General features: G+C 48.9%; 3 protein-coding genes across 10 annotated transcripts; 2 read left to right on the top strand and 1 right to left on the bottom strand.

Moving 5' to 3' along the window:
* The first annotated feature begins 148 nt into the window (after positions 1-148).
* Positions 149-2,223, top strand: MDP1 (magnesium dependent phosphatase 1). Of its 4 annotated transcripts, none has more exons than XM_015143450.3 (6): positions 149-301; positions 415-475; positions 549-659; positions 1,579-1,686; positions 1,783-1,868; positions 2,027-2,223. In XM_015143450.3, the coding sequence occupies exons 1-6, from the start codon at positions 265-267 to the stop codon at positions 2,116-2,118; spliced, it is 495 nt and encodes a 164-aa protein (XP_014998936.1). In that variant the 5' UTR covers positions 149-264; the 3' UTR covers positions 2,119-2,223. The 4 variants fall into 4 exon arrangements, with proteins under 4 accessions (XP_014998936.1, XP_028707285.1, XP_077796940.1 ...); XM_028851452.2 differs by having other exon boundaries at positions 1,783-1,916; XM_077940814.1 differs by having other exon boundaries at positions 149-325; positions 1,783-1,916.
* A 474-nt stretch (positions 2,224-2,697) lies between these two features.
* On the top strand, positions 2,698-13,118 carry CHMP4A (charged multivesicular body protein 4A). Of its 3 annotated transcripts, XM_077940802.1 has the most exons (7): positions 2,698-2,777; positions 4,356-4,505; positions 4,593-4,770; positions 5,822-5,936; positions 6,107-6,242; positions 6,654-6,699; positions 12,668-13,118. In XM_077940802.1, exons 1-7 carry the CDS (start codon positions 2,747-2,749, stop codon positions 12,723-12,725), a joined length of 714 nt encoding a protein of 237 aa, XP_077796928.1. In that variant the 5' UTR covers positions 2,698-2,746; the 3' UTR covers positions 12,726-13,118. The 3 variants fall into 3 exon arrangements, with proteins under 3 accessions (XP_077796928.1, XP_077796929.1, XP_014998935.2); XM_077940803.1 differs by lacking the exon at positions 6,654-6,699; XM_015143449.3 differs by lacking the exon at positions 12,668-13,118 and having other exon boundaries at positions 6,654-6,973.
* TSSK4 (testis specific serine kinase 4) lies at positions 8,168-11,433 on the bottom strand. Of its 3 annotated transcripts, none has more exons than XM_001112727.5 (4): positions 10,267-11,433; positions 9,693-9,907; positions 8,905-9,298; positions 8,168-8,450 (listed from the first exon to the last, which is right to left on the bottom strand). In XM_001112727.5, the coding sequence occupies exons 1-4, from the start codon at positions 10,489-10,491 to the stop codon at positions 8,268-8,270; spliced, it is 1,017 nt and encodes a 338-aa protein (XP_001112727.2). In that variant the 5' UTR covers positions 10,492-11,433; the 3' UTR covers positions 8,168-8,267. The 3 variants fall into 3 exon arrangements, with proteins under 3 accessions (XP_001112727.2, XP_001112810.2, XP_077796921.1); XM_001112810.5 differs by having other exon boundaries at positions 8,905-9,268; XM_077940795.1 differs by having other exon boundaries at positions 8,905-9,268; positions 10,610-10,718.
* Positions 13,119-13,888: the final 770 nt, after the last annotated feature.

Raw genomic sequence — 13,888 nt, 5'->3', positions numbered from 1 at the left:
CCGTGGCCAATGCCTTGGAGAGACTTGACTGCTGTGGTTGCGTGTGGCGGTCGTGTTGGTACCTCGCTGCAATCCTCTTCCCCGCCCAGCATCAGATGGCCCTCTTGCGCCATATCTAGGCTGATGACGCCCCGAGTGGCGACGCTCTAGTAGCCGTTTGTCTATGGCAGGCGGGGTGGCCGCCTTAGCTGCCGGAGGTGCCGCACTCTCTACCGGCCCTGGGTGAAGCACCAACTCTGCTGCGCGCAGCCTGCGGTGCGGGTCATGGCGCGGCTACCGAAGCTGGCAGTCTTTGATTTGGGTGAGGGACGGGAAGGAGAATTTCGTAAGGCGCCCTCATACCCCTAACTGCTGCTCCCGAATCCCTGCGTCCCCCACCACCAGGCTGAACCTTCCCTCTCCTTCCTCTCTCAGATTACACTCTCTGGCCTTTCTGGGTCGACACGCACGTGGACCCTCCGTTCCATAAGAGCAGGTGAGGTAGGGACAGGGAGGACTGGGGCGAGATGGGACCCAGCCAGGGCTGAGCGCACTCTTGCCCTCCCCAGTGATGGAACTGTACGAGATAGGCGGGGCCAAGACGTCCGACTGTACCCAGAGGTGCCTGAGGTCCTAAAACGATTGCAGAGTCTTGGGGTGCCCGGTGCGGCTGCTTCAAGGTAAGAGCGACTGACAACTGATAGTGTAATGCTGAAGGGTGCATACAAGAGACTTACAGTGAAACCCCTGGGCTACAAAAATAGGGGCGGTGCAAGTTTGCAAGTATTTGCATATTTTTTCTCCTTGGTCTTTTAACTATTAAAAAGTGGGGCCGGCAGCCGGACACGGTGGCTCACTCCTGTAATCCCAGCACTTTGGGAGGCCAAGGCGGGCGGATCACGAGATCAAGAGTTCGAGACCAGCCTGACCAACGTGGTGAAACCCCGTCTCTACTAAAAATACAAAAATTAGCGGGCGCCTGTAATCCCAGCTACTCGGGAGGCTGAGGCAGGAGAATCGCTTGAACCCAGGAGGTGGAGGTTGCAGTGAGCTGAGATGGAGCCACTGCACTCTAGCCTGGGTGACAGAGTGAGACAGTGTCTCAAAAAAAAAAAAAAACAAGTGAGGCCGGGCAAAGTGACTCACACCTGTAATCTTAGCACTTTGGGAGTCCTAGGCGGGAGGATCACTTGAGCCCAGCAATTTGAGACCAGCCTAGGCAATAGAGGGAGACCCCATCTCTACCAAAAAAAAAAAAAAATGTGGCGTGCACCTGTAGTCCCAGCTACTTGGAAGGCTGAGGTGGGAGGATCACTTGAGCCCAGGACGTTGTGACCGCAGTGAGCCATGATTGGGCCACTGCACTCTAGTCTGGGTGACAGAACTAGACCCCGTCTCAAAACAAAAACTAAAACTTTGGCCCAGCACCAATTTCGTCAAACAGGAAGGCAATGGAGTTAAACAGAGGCTGATGATGCCTGTCCATCCCAGAAAAACAGCAAGTTGATTTCCCTGGCTATACTTACTAACTTTGCTTAATAAGTTAACGTAGCCCTGGCCCTTCACTTTGGTAATCCCATCTTTTACACCGTTTTGCAGGACAAGTGAGATAGAAGGGGCCAACCAGCTACTGGAGCTCTTTGACCTCATCAGGTACTTTGTTCATCGGGAAATCTATCCAGGCAGCAAAGTCACACACTTTGAGAGGTATGCGGACATAAGGGAGGAGCAGGGTGAGAAAGTACCAGAGAGGCTTGGGAAACCAAGATACTAGCTTGGTTACCCATGCCCTATCTTCCACAGGTTGCAGCAGAAGACTGGAATTCCTTTCTCCCAGATGATCTTCTTCGATGATGAGAGGCGGAATATTGTAGACGTCAGCAAACTGGGTACTGAGTGATGAGCAACAGCCATTTGGGGTCCCTAGGAGGGATTAGGTAGATACACACAGGATGGATAGTTTGCCCTATAGGTGGCACCCACAAAGGTCAGCGTGATAATGGAGAACCCTGAAAGCCTGATGAAATGTGACTTCTTATCTTTCTAGGTGTTACCTGCATTCATATCCAGAATGGAATGAATCTTCAAACTCTAAGTCAAGGGTTAGAGACATTTGCAAAGGCCCAAACTGGGCCTTGAGGTCCAGCCTTGAGGAAAGCCCATTTGAGGCCTAAACTGAAAGGAAATCAAGAAGACATTTTCAGGTGCATTTGTAATTTATTAAAGTTCATCTGTGTGTGACAGTAGAGATTTTTACTCACAGTGTGGGGAGCTTCTATTTTTCTAGCCTGTGAAATGGGGTTGGTTGTCCTGAGGTGCAAAGACCAGAATGTGAGACATTAGACTGCATCAGGTTTGCTATCTAAACTTAGGGCAACCCCAAGTGCTTGAACCTATACCACCCCACTTTCCTGAGCCCTGTAAAGAGCATGAAGAGTTTTCCCACTGACCCCATACATTGAGGTGCCATCACACTGCACATTTCCTTCCGGAGAACAAGCACATACTCTGGGGTGGAGACAGGACTGCCTTTTTATGTAATAGAAAATGATGTGGCTGCTTTAAGAGGAGCACCTCGGTCTGGGACTGGTGGTTTGGGTCACGTGACAGCGGTGGTCTCGTTTGCGCCTCTTGATGATGTCGCGGCGGCGCCCTGAGGAGGGATTGGGCAAGGCTGGTCCCTGTGTGATGAGAACATCACCCTCCCAGGAGCAAGGCGGAAGTCTGGAGGACGCCGAGGGGCGGAGGCGGGATAGGCGAGCTCGCGATGAGTGGTCTCGGCAGGCTCTTCGGGAAGGGTGAGCCGGGGTGGGACTGGCCAGCCAGGAGGCGCTGGCTGGTGCAGGGGAAGAGGAGATCCCGGCGAGATTCGGCCAGACCGCTGCGCCGGGCAGGGGAAGAGAATCAGGAGACAGGCTGACTGGAAAACCCCGGCGGCCGATGGCGGAGCAAGGCTCATCGCCGGTGCCAGAAGGCACACCATGTCAAGGCGCCTGGTTCCCGTCCGCCGTCCTCTCTCACTCTCTGAGGGAAGAACTCAAGATCGGGGAGGGGACTTGAGTTGAGGGCGTGGCGATCGTGCTGGCTCCCACTGTTCAGGCTTGAAGACGAGTTTCCTGCTGTCTTCAGCCCTTTTCAAAACCTTGTTCTATAATACTTTGTGCTGGGCAAGAGGGATCTAAGATGAAGAAGAAAGACTGCCTTCTTGGCCGGGCGCGGTGGCTCACGCCTGTAATCGCAACACTTTGGGAGGCCGACGTGGGTGGATCATGAGGTCAGGAGTTTAAGACCAGCCTGGCCAATATGGTGAAACCCCGTCTCTGCTACAAATACAAAAATTGGCCGGGCGCGGTGGCTCACGCCTGTAATCCCAGCACTTTGGGAGGCCGAGGCGGGTGGATCACCTGAGGTCAAGAGTTCGAGACCAGCCTGGCCAACATGGTGAAACCTCGTCTCTACTAAAAATACAAAAAAATAAAAAAAAAAATTAGCTGGGTGTGGTGGCGCGCACCTGTAGTCCCAGCTACTCAGGGAGTCTGAGGAAGGAGAATCGCTTGAACCCAGGAGGCAGAGGTTGCAGTGAGCCAAGATTGCGCCACTGCACTCCATCCTGGGTGACAGAAGGAGATTCCATCTCAAAAGAAAAAAAAAATACAAAAATTAGGTGTGCATGGTGATGTGTGCCCGTAGTCCCAGCTACTCAGGGAGGCTGACACAGGAGAATCACTTCAACGCAGGAGGCGGAGGTTGCAATGAGCCTAGATCATGCCACTGCACTCTGACCTGGGCAACAGAGCGAGTCTCAAAAAAAAAGAAGGCCTGGCACGGTGGCTCACGCCTGTAATCCCAGCACTTTGGGAGGCCAAGGCAGGTAGATCACCTGAGGTTGGGAGTTTGACACCAGCCTGGCTAACATGGAGAAACCCTGTCTCTACTAAAAATACAAAAAATTAGCCAGGCGTGGTGGCACATGCCTGTAATCCCAGCTATTTGGGAGGCTGAGGCAGGAGAATCGCTTGAACCCAGGAGGCGGAGGTTGAGGTGAGCTGAGATCACGCCATTGCATTCCAGCCTGGGCAACAAGACCGAAACTTTGCCTAAAGAAAAAAAAAGGCAGCCAGGGATAGTAAAACGAATATTGGTTTTAGAACTCATACTGCCACATTTTGATTCCTGAACAATCTCTTATTAATTGTGATTTTTAACATCTTTGTGGTTGTTTTCACATTTTTAAGTGAAGAGAGAGCACATTCATTGTAGAGATTTGGGGATTAACAATAACACAGTCAGGTCCCTAGCACATACTATGTATTCAATGATTGGTGGCTAATATTTTTCCTTCACAAAATTTGGGCCTACTCCACTGGACTCCTCAGGTAAGAAGGAGAAAGGGCCAACCCCTGAAGAAGCAATACAGAAACTGAAGGAGACAGAGAAGATACTGATCAAGAAACAGGAATTTTTGGAGCAGAAGATTCAACAGGAGCTACAAACAGCCAAGAAGTATGGGACCAAGAATAAGAGAGGTAATGAGGGAAACAAGCCTATGGGGAGGGCCCAGATGGGAAGCAGGTGCTTCTGACCCTTGATGTTAAGGGTATCAGCTGGGTCAGCTGCCCTACAGGCTTTGCGGAGGAAGAAAAGATTCGAACAGCAGCTGGCACAAACTGACGGGACTTTATCCACCCTGGAGTTTCAGCGTGAGGCCATTGAGAATGCCACCACCAATGCAGAAGTCCTTCGTACCATGGAGCTTGCTGCCCAAGGCATGAAGAAAGCCTACCAGGACATGTGGGTACGGGGAAGGGGTGGAGGGGACCCAAGAACTGGGAAGAGTGGCTTGCTATCACACTTTAAACTTTTTTTTGTTTTTCCCCCCGAGACAGAGTCTTGCTCTGTGGCCCAGACTGGAGTGCAGTGGCGCAATCTCGGCTCACTGCAAGCTCTGCCTCCCAGGTTCACACCCTTCTCCTGCCTCCGCCTCCCAAGTAGCTGGGACTACAGGCGCTTACCACCTCGCCTGGCTAATTTTTTTTTTTTTGTATTTTTAGTAGAGACGGGGTTTCACTGTGTTAGCCAGGATGGTCTCGATCTCCTGACTTCGTGATCTGCCCACCTCGGCCTCCCAAAGTGCTGGGAGGCGTGAGCCACCGCGCCCGGCCTCACACTTTAAACTTTAAAGCCTCTCAGAATTTGCAGTATAGATACTTGTAATGGCTAGACCTCTGTCTGCCCCTTGCTTCCTATAAGATTCTTTCGCTGCCTGGGGCATTCTAGGGAGCAAAGATGCCTTCTCTAATTCTTTTTTTGTTTTGTTTTTTGAGACAGTCTTGCTCTGTCACCCAGGCTGGAGTGCAGTGGCACGATCTCGGCTCACTGCAACCTCTGCCTCCTGGATTCAAGTGATTCTCCTGCCTCAGCCTCCTGAGTAGCTGGGATTACAGTTGTGTGCTACTGTTCCCAGCTCATTTTTGTATTTTTAGTGGAGACGGAGTTTCACTATTTTGGCCAGGCTGGTCTTGAACTCCTGACCTCAGGTGATCCACCTGCCTTGGCCTCCCAAAGTGCTGGGATCACAACTGTGAGCCACCACTCCCGGCTACCTTTTCTAATTCTTAAAGATCCTTCAGGAAAGGGAATGAAACCTATCCTCTCCAGTGTGGCTCCTTGCTATTTCTTAGCCCAGACTTGCGTCTTTGCAGTTTTCCAGGGATCTCTTCTGATTGATAGCTATGGGCTTATCAGTGTGACAATACAAGGCAGGAGGGGTTTCATTCATGTGAGATGAGGAAGTCAAGGGGGCATTGTTGCCTGATTTCTTAGCTGTCTGTCTCATTCTCAGGGACATTGACAAGGTAGATGAACTGATGACTGACATCACAGAACAACAGGAGGTGGCCCAGCAGATCTCAGATGCCATTTCTCGGCCTATGGGCTTTGGAGATGATGTGGATGAGGTGATTGGGGGTGAGGGGTCAGGGCATTTTGGAGGAAGTATGGAACTGGCCAGAAGGAACACCCAAGAGAGGCTCTTGGGGCAAGTTTGGGAGGGAACTTCAAAAGCAATATGTTTTTGGAGGTAGATGTTTTTTTCTTCATCTTAAATGGTCTTGTCTTCCCTATACAGGATGAACTGCTGGAGGAGCTAGAGTTGCTGGAACAGGAGGAATTGGCCCAGGAGTTGTTAAGTGTGGGCGACAAGGAGGAAGAACCCCCAGTCAAATTGCCTAGTGTACCTTCTACTCATCTGCCGGCAGAGCCAGGTATGCAGGGTTGTTCTGTTGTCTTGAGGACTTAAGAGGGTAGGAGAGGTATGGGGAAAGATTATTCCTCATCCATCCTGCCTCAAAGGAGCCACACAGAAAGGGCTGCTGCTGCAGTTGTGCAGGTTGTTGACTGCATATGGGCACCCACCTAGCCTGTGCTTCACTCAGCAAGCTGTGTACCCTGGTTTAGGGCTACAAATGGCAGGAGCAAGAGGCACCTTTTTTCTAATTTGCACAAAGGTGCTATGGGATTGAACAGCAGCCTAGCAAGCAGAAGGACCACATCTTTAGTTTTTTTGTGGGGAGAGAGAATTCAGCAGGCTCTGAATGTCATAGTAGGGGATGGTTGGAGTTGCTGAGACCTTAATCCTTCTCCTTTCTTTTCTCTGGGTATCTTTGTCCTCAAAGCTCCCAAAGCGGATGAAGATGAAGAAGCACTAAAGCAGTTGGCTGAGTGGGTATCCTGATAAATCTGGGCTTGTCTTCCTAATGCTACCTTTGTTGGTCCTTTTTTCCTTAAGTGCCAAATGCTGAGCTAAATGAGAATAACTTTTTGGGGAAGTCCTGCTGAGGGTGGTAGTATGACCCTGCCTGAAAAAAGGGTCTCTTGCCCTCCCAGCCCTGGCTCAACTCTGAAGAAGATCTTGCTACAGAAGGAGCCCGTGGGCTCCCTTCTCTTTGATAGCAGTTATAATGCCCTTGTTCCCAATAAAACTGGGCAGATGGAATCCTAGTGTCTATACTGCCTTGTCTACCCCTGAAGCTGTTCCCCTGGCCCTTGGAGCCTTGTCCTCAAGAGCCTTATTTCAAGCAATGAATAATTACAGCAAAGAAGGGAGGTTGGAACATAGAACAAATGGGCATTCCTAATATCTCAACCTATGTTCCAGACAAACACTGTTTCATCTTTCAAGTCGGTTTGTCCTAGAGTTGCCTAGTTGCTGCGATTGAAGAAACTGCCATCTACCACTTAGAACCATGTGTAGGCATCTCTGAGTCTTCCCTCATTGCTTTCCCCTGGTCGTGCCTCTGCCAAGACAACCCCAGATTTATTTTACAAAGCCCATTTTCAAGGACAAGGAGGGAGAATACCATGGAAGGAGCAAGTAGCTTTCCTTTGTCCAGAACCCATAGTAGCTTTCACTACTAGAAGGCTTGGTTTGAATTCTATGTCTGGGAACAACAGTGTGAGAAGCCTTGTCTCCCTGCTATTCTGTCAGTAGTGGTTAAGGTGACACTGGAAGAGGGAAAAGGAACCGAGGTCCTTCATACACCCAAATACCCATTTCTTTTCTTTTCTTTTTTTTTTCTTTTTTTTTTGAGACAGAGTCTCACTTTGTCACCCAGGCTGGAGTGCAATAGGGCGATCTTGGCTCACTGCAATCCCCGCCTCCCGGGTTCAAGTGATTCTCACACCTCAGCCAGGTGCCACTATTCCCGGCTAATTTTTGTATTTTTAGTAGAGACAGGGTTTTGCCAAGTTGGCCAGACTGGTCTCGAACTCTTGACCTCAAGTGATCTGCCCACCTCGGTCCCCTAAAGTGCTGGGATTACAGGCGTGAGTCACTGCACCCAGCTCGAATACCCATTTCTAAAAGAACTAACAGTGCCATCATCTTGGACTATAGACAGGCAGAGCCATAATCAAAGTGGAGCAACCAGGGATTTTGCCCCACCGCTTGAGCATTTAAACAACACAAAGATGTAAAATAATGAGCATATATTGAGTTGAATAATAAAGCTTCCCAAAATAGAGTGTTAATCTGAGCACCCCATCTCCTGTGAGCCACATCATGAATTACACTGTTGATTTAACAGTGTCAAGATGATTGGTCACAGGCTGTGGGCAGAAATCGTCTCTTACCCCAGCAGTGTTCCCTGCTATAAGATTGCCTTGAGAAAAGAATGTCTTTGACCCTAGCTGATAAAACTAAATCAGACTTAGATTTATTTTTGGTATAAAAGATTTTTGGCCCAAGACCTCCTGCTTGCTCCTCTCTTAGCCCCCTCCTTCAGCCATTTTCAGGTCGTAATTTCCAAGGATTGGTGATGTTTAGTGGTGTTGTGGAGCTGGCACATGGTCTCTAGCAGCCTGATCTCATGGGTGGGTTGTTCATGCTGGAATTTGAGCACCCAGGGATCCTTGATGATGTCCAGAATGGTGGCACGCTTAGTGGCTTGGTGTAGCATCTGGTGGATCAGGTTCTAGAGCAGGGGAGAGAGAGGTCTTGCCTGAGTTTTTCTCCATTGTGCCACGCAGGCAATGAGCAGCTGGACCTAAGAAAGAAGCAGGATAGCCCATCATGCCACTCTGGCCAAAGTGGGTGTGGCTCTGATTTTATCTTGGAGAGCCAGGCAGTTAACTCCCTGGAGGGGAAGGGAAAAGTTCCTTGGGAGGAATGCTTTCCATAATTCTCTTCTGGCCTAAAGAGACAGAAGCTAGAACCTGTGTATCAAGCAAGGTTTGGAGCCTAGTGGTTGGCCCTTTATGCCTTCCATACTGTTTATTATAGGACAGGAGCTAGTGTGTGAGATGGCTCTGGTGTGGGAAGAGCCTTTCCCCAGGGTTGGGAGGCCTAGGTTGGGTGACGTAGGTTGGATATTCACCCCTCCCTGTTGGTCATCCCTGAGGGCTCACCCCTCCTTAGGTAGCCAGTACCTTGCACTCCTGGGAGATGGTATGGTTAGCTGGGAAAGTGACCTCCTTCTGAGTCTCTCTCAGCAGCTTTTTCAGATTGGTGTCATCAAAGGGCAGACGGGCGACCATTAGCGTGTAAAGGATGACGCCCATGCTCCAGGTGTCAGACAGGAAAGGGTTGTAGGGCAAGCCTAGTAAGATCTCCGGGCAAGCATAAGCAAAGCTGCCACAGTAAGTCTGGCTGAGGTGGGAAAAGCAGTTCACTTGGCGGTAAGAAGAGCTACGACCCACAGGCTGGTTAGAAGGCACCATCTTGGCGAAGCCAAAGTCTGATATCTTCACATTCTCCCGCTTGTCCAGCAACAGATTCTCCAACTTTAAGTCCCTACCAGCAGCAGAAAGGCTGGGCATCAGGCTGGGGAGAGGGCTTAGTTTTAGACTGGGAGCTGAAGGGCCAGGGGTCAGAGGGTAAAGATGAGGAAAGAAGTGGGAGGTAGAAACCATTATGAGGGCACAAGGTAGAGAGGAAGGAAAGCCATGGAGTTGTGAGCAGAGCCCAAAGTAGGGAGAGAGAGAGAGAGAGGATGGTATCTGAGGACCACCGGGAGCTCACCATCATATTTCATAAAATGCTGTGCATACAGTGAGTACTTTATCAGTATCCTTGACCATATGATTAAAATAGAGTACATGAATAGTCCTAGATATTGAGGAGGGAGTTCGAGAGAGGAGAAAAGGGCAGCAAATGGGAGATGTGCATAAAACCCCCTTGAGGGCAAAGGACCCAGTCTGGGTGGCAGCGCCCTCACCGGTGCACGATGCTCTTGCTGTGCAGGTAGGCAATGCCCAGGGTCAGCTGGGAGAACCACTTGCCAGCAAGGGGCTCAGAGCAGGCCCCGTAGCGCTGGATCCATTCAAGGACGTCACCACCCTGAGCCAGCTCCAGAATGATGTATACTCGAGATGTGGTCTCAATGGCCTGATAGAAGTTGATGAGGTACTTGTGCCGCAAGACTTTCATTACCTGACCCCAGAAGAAGGACCCATCAAACCTGGGAAGGGAGAACTGTGATGGCACTCCCAGCCATCTCCTGCCCTCAGCTACTGACTTAGAACTTTGCAATAGGATCAACCCCTTAACCCCAGAGAACTGGTGGCCTGTGGTCAAATGCTATGTTTTGCACCTTTACTTTTTGGGGGGCTGGAGGTGAGTGGGTGGATGGGAAAGAGGTTTAACTTACATAAATTTTCCTAGCTGCTAGTGAGACATTCAGTTCTGGTTTAGGGATTTCTGGCCCCACCCCTCGTGGCCATACCCCTTCTGAGAAACCTCAGGCAGCTTAGTACCAAGCTCCAGTTCCCTCTTCCAGCCCCCTTTCCAACCTGTATCTCACGGGGCAGGAACTTGTTAAGATAGTCATCAGAGGCCTTCTTCTTTGATATGATCTTGACTGCCACCATGACCTTCTGCTTTGTGTAGAAAGCCTCATATACTGTCCCATAGGAGCCATTGCCAATGACCTTGCCCACCTCATAACCATATTCATCCATGATGGAGTGGTAGGCTGTGGTGGTTGGTGCTGCCTCTACGACATCTCCCTTCCCCATGGTGTTGGGCTTGCTGAGAGCAGGGAGCTTTACTATTGGAAGCTTCCTATCCAAAGGCCAACACCTTGAGCCGCCGAAGGCTAGGGTATCAAAGTGAAGTAGGTCTCCAGATGTTTGCCTATATAGTCACACAAGTCTGGGATGCTGGGCTCAGCCCTCCACTAGGAAGTTGGAGGGGGAAAGAAAGAGAAGCAGTTCTTTTTGTCTCCACTGGCTGTTGTTACTTTGTCCTTTTGATTACGGAACTCCTCAAGGTCCCATGTTCTGAATACATCACAATCCACCTCCTATCCATCATTGGCCACAAAACTTGAGAATGAAGTGCAGTTGGAAACATACTCATTCCCAGAGGCACCTTCCACAGTCTGCTGAAACTCCTAAAGATCAGCCCTTTCATTGATATATGAGTACCTACTAAGTACCAGACAGTGTGCTGAATACTTGGATAAAATGTCACCCAAATGTCATGCCAGACCCTTCCTCCTTTCTCAATCCCTACATACAATCTTTCATCAAATTCTGTCTCTGCTATCTCCTACTTATCTCTTTAATGATACACTCAAGGCTTTCCAAGCCCATTGCAGCCCCCTTAGTTCAATAAGGCCAATAGAGACACTATGATCCTAGAGCTTATAATGCAGCATGAAAAAATGAGAAATACAAGTGTGAAAGTATTGCAACAGTAAGGTATTGAACATGTTCTAGGAAAATCTAACCTTGAAATGCATTCTTATCTTTCATGAGTCAGAACTCTCTAGTTTTCCTCCACATCCTTCTGGTCAGTCCTCAGCGTTCACTGAAGCTGTATCTTTCTCCATCCATCCCTTAATCATATCCCAAGTGTTCTATCACAAGCTTTATTTTCTCAAACCTTCACATCCTCCCTTAATCTTGTCCATACCCATGGTGTTAATACTACATTTATGCTGACTGCTCCTAATTTCATCTCCATCCCATATATCTCTGGAGTTCAGATAGAGCAGCCAGTATTACATGGCCATGTCTGCCCCAGGCATGGAACTTACCATATCCGTCTCGAACTTAAACATATCAATAATTGAACTTATTTTCTTCTTTCAGACCTGTGAGTTGTACACTAATCACCCTTAATTGAGACACTCAAATGTCATCCCAGACTCTCCTGCCTCAGTCCCTACATTCAATCTATCACCAAATCCTATCTCTTCTACCTCCTGATTATCTCTTTGATAATATTCTCATGGCTTTCTGAGCCCACTGCCACTCCCTTAGTTCACGCCTCCATCATCCAACAGATGGCCCCAGCCAGCCTTCTGCTCTCCTCCAGTTGGTCCATCCCAAGTCCAAAGCATAAATCTGATTTTATTTCCATTTGGAACAATTCCGTTTCTCCACATTCTCTTCAGGATCAAGTCCTGATTCTTTCATACAGCTTTAAGTCTGATCCTGCTTACCTCCCCAATTCTATTTTTTAACACACACATAATACTCCAAAACTGCTTTTCTGTATTTGTGGCAAACTCCAGATCTCCTTGAGAACTTGGCATAGGAGCTGTTTTGTTTTTGTTTTTGTTTTGAGATGGAGTTTCGCTCTTGTTGCCCAGGCTGGAGTGCAATGGCGTGATCTTGACTCACAGCAACCTCCACCTCCTTGGTTCAAGCCATTCTCCCGCCTCAGCCTCCCCAGTAGCTGGCATGCACCACCATGTGAGGCTAATTTTGTATTTTTTAGTAGAGGAGGTTTCTCCATGTTGGTCAGGCTGGTCTCGAACTCCCGACCTCAGGTGATCACCCACCTCAGCCTCCCAAAATGCTGGGATCACAGCCATGAGCCACCGCGCCCAGCGGAGCTATTTTAAAGAAACCTTAACTGACTGCTCAAGCTTCAGTTAGATATTCCTTCTTCCTGGGTGCTCCCACAGGCCCAATACTTTGTCTGTCACAGCACCTAACATGGTATCTGTAATTGCTTCTCTTACTTCATCTCCCACTAAGCTATATAGGCAGGTCAACTGATGAGAAGACAGATGAATTGTGGAGAACAGAAAAGAGCTGGTTTAGAAAATGAGTAGCATTGGCCCAACTGAGGTTGGAGAACAACTTGTCCATAGATACATATTACAGTTTTGTGATTCTTTTAGCATCTTGGTTATAGGTACTTGAATGTTGATGGATGATTTAGGGTTTTGCTTGGCAGCTGCAGTGAAACAACAATGGGAGAGGGGCATCAAGAACATACACAAGAACGTGGCTGAAATGATGGAATGCAGAATCTAAGCTGCATGGGTAAGGAAGATTATATGGTTTGGATCTGTGTCCCCACCCAAATCTCATGGTCAATTGTAATCTGCAATGTTGGAGGTGGGGCCTGGTGGGAGGTAATTGGATCACGGAGGTGGGTTTCTGATGAATGTTTAGCACCACCTTCTTGAAGTGAGTTATCATGAGATGTGGTCATTTAAAAAAGTGTGTAGCACCTCCCCCTTTGCCCTCTTGCTCCTGCTCCCACTGTGTGAGATGCTTGCTCCCCCTTCGCCTTCTGCCATGATTGTAAGCTTCCTGAGGCCTTCCCAGAAGCAGATGCCAGCATTATGTTTCCTGTACAGCCTGCAGAACCACAAGCCAATTAAAGCTCTTTTCTTATAAATTACCCAGTCTCAGGTATTTCTTTATAACAAGGCAGCTGACACAGAAGACAAGCTAGAAACTGGCCAAAGGGGCAGAGGGAGGAGTTGCAGGTGTCACTGGAATGGAAAAACAAGTTTGGTAGGAATTGAGAGCATGAGAAGAACAGGAGGTTGTGGTCACAGAGGAGTTATTTAGATTTAAGATTTTGTAGCCAGGCGCAGTGGCTCACGCCTGTAATCCCAGCACTTTGGGAGGCCAAGGCTGGTGGATTGCTTGAGGTTAGGAGTTCAAGATCAGCCTGACCAACATGATGAAACTCATCTCTACTAAAAATACAAAAATTAGCTGGGTGTGGTGGCAGGCGCCTGTAATCCCAGCTACTTGGGAGGTAGAGTCAGGAGAATCTCTTGAAGCCAGGAGGCAGAGGTTGCAGTGAGCCGAGATCATGCCACTGTACTTCAGCCTGGGCTACAGAGTGAGACTTTGTATGGAAAAAAAAAATGCTGGAAGATCGCGCCACTGCACTCTAGCCTGGGCAACAGAACGAGACTCCATCCAAAAAAAAAAAAAAAAAAACCAGGAAAAAAAGATTTTGTGTGGTGGGTGTATTAGGCCGTTCTTGCATTGCTATAAAGAAATACCAGGCCAGGCGTGGTGGCTCACACCTGTAATCCCAACATTTTGGGAGGCTGAGGCAGAGAGATTGCAAGGTCAGAATATCAAGACCATCCTGGCCAACATGGTGAAACCCCGTCTCTACTAAAGATACAAAAATCAGCTGGGTGTGGTG

Source organism: Macaca mulatta, chromosome 7, assembly GCF_049350105.2.
Source record: "Macaca mulatta isolate MMU2019108-1 chromosome 7, T2T-MMU8v2.0, whole genome shotgun sequence".
NCBI classification, from domain to species: domain Eukaryota; kingdom Metazoa; phylum Chordata; class Mammalia; order Primates; family Cercopithecidae; genus Macaca; species Macaca mulatta.
The sequence above is the reverse complement of the archived record's forward strand: the minus strand, read 5'-3'. Positions and strand labels throughout refer to the sequence as shown.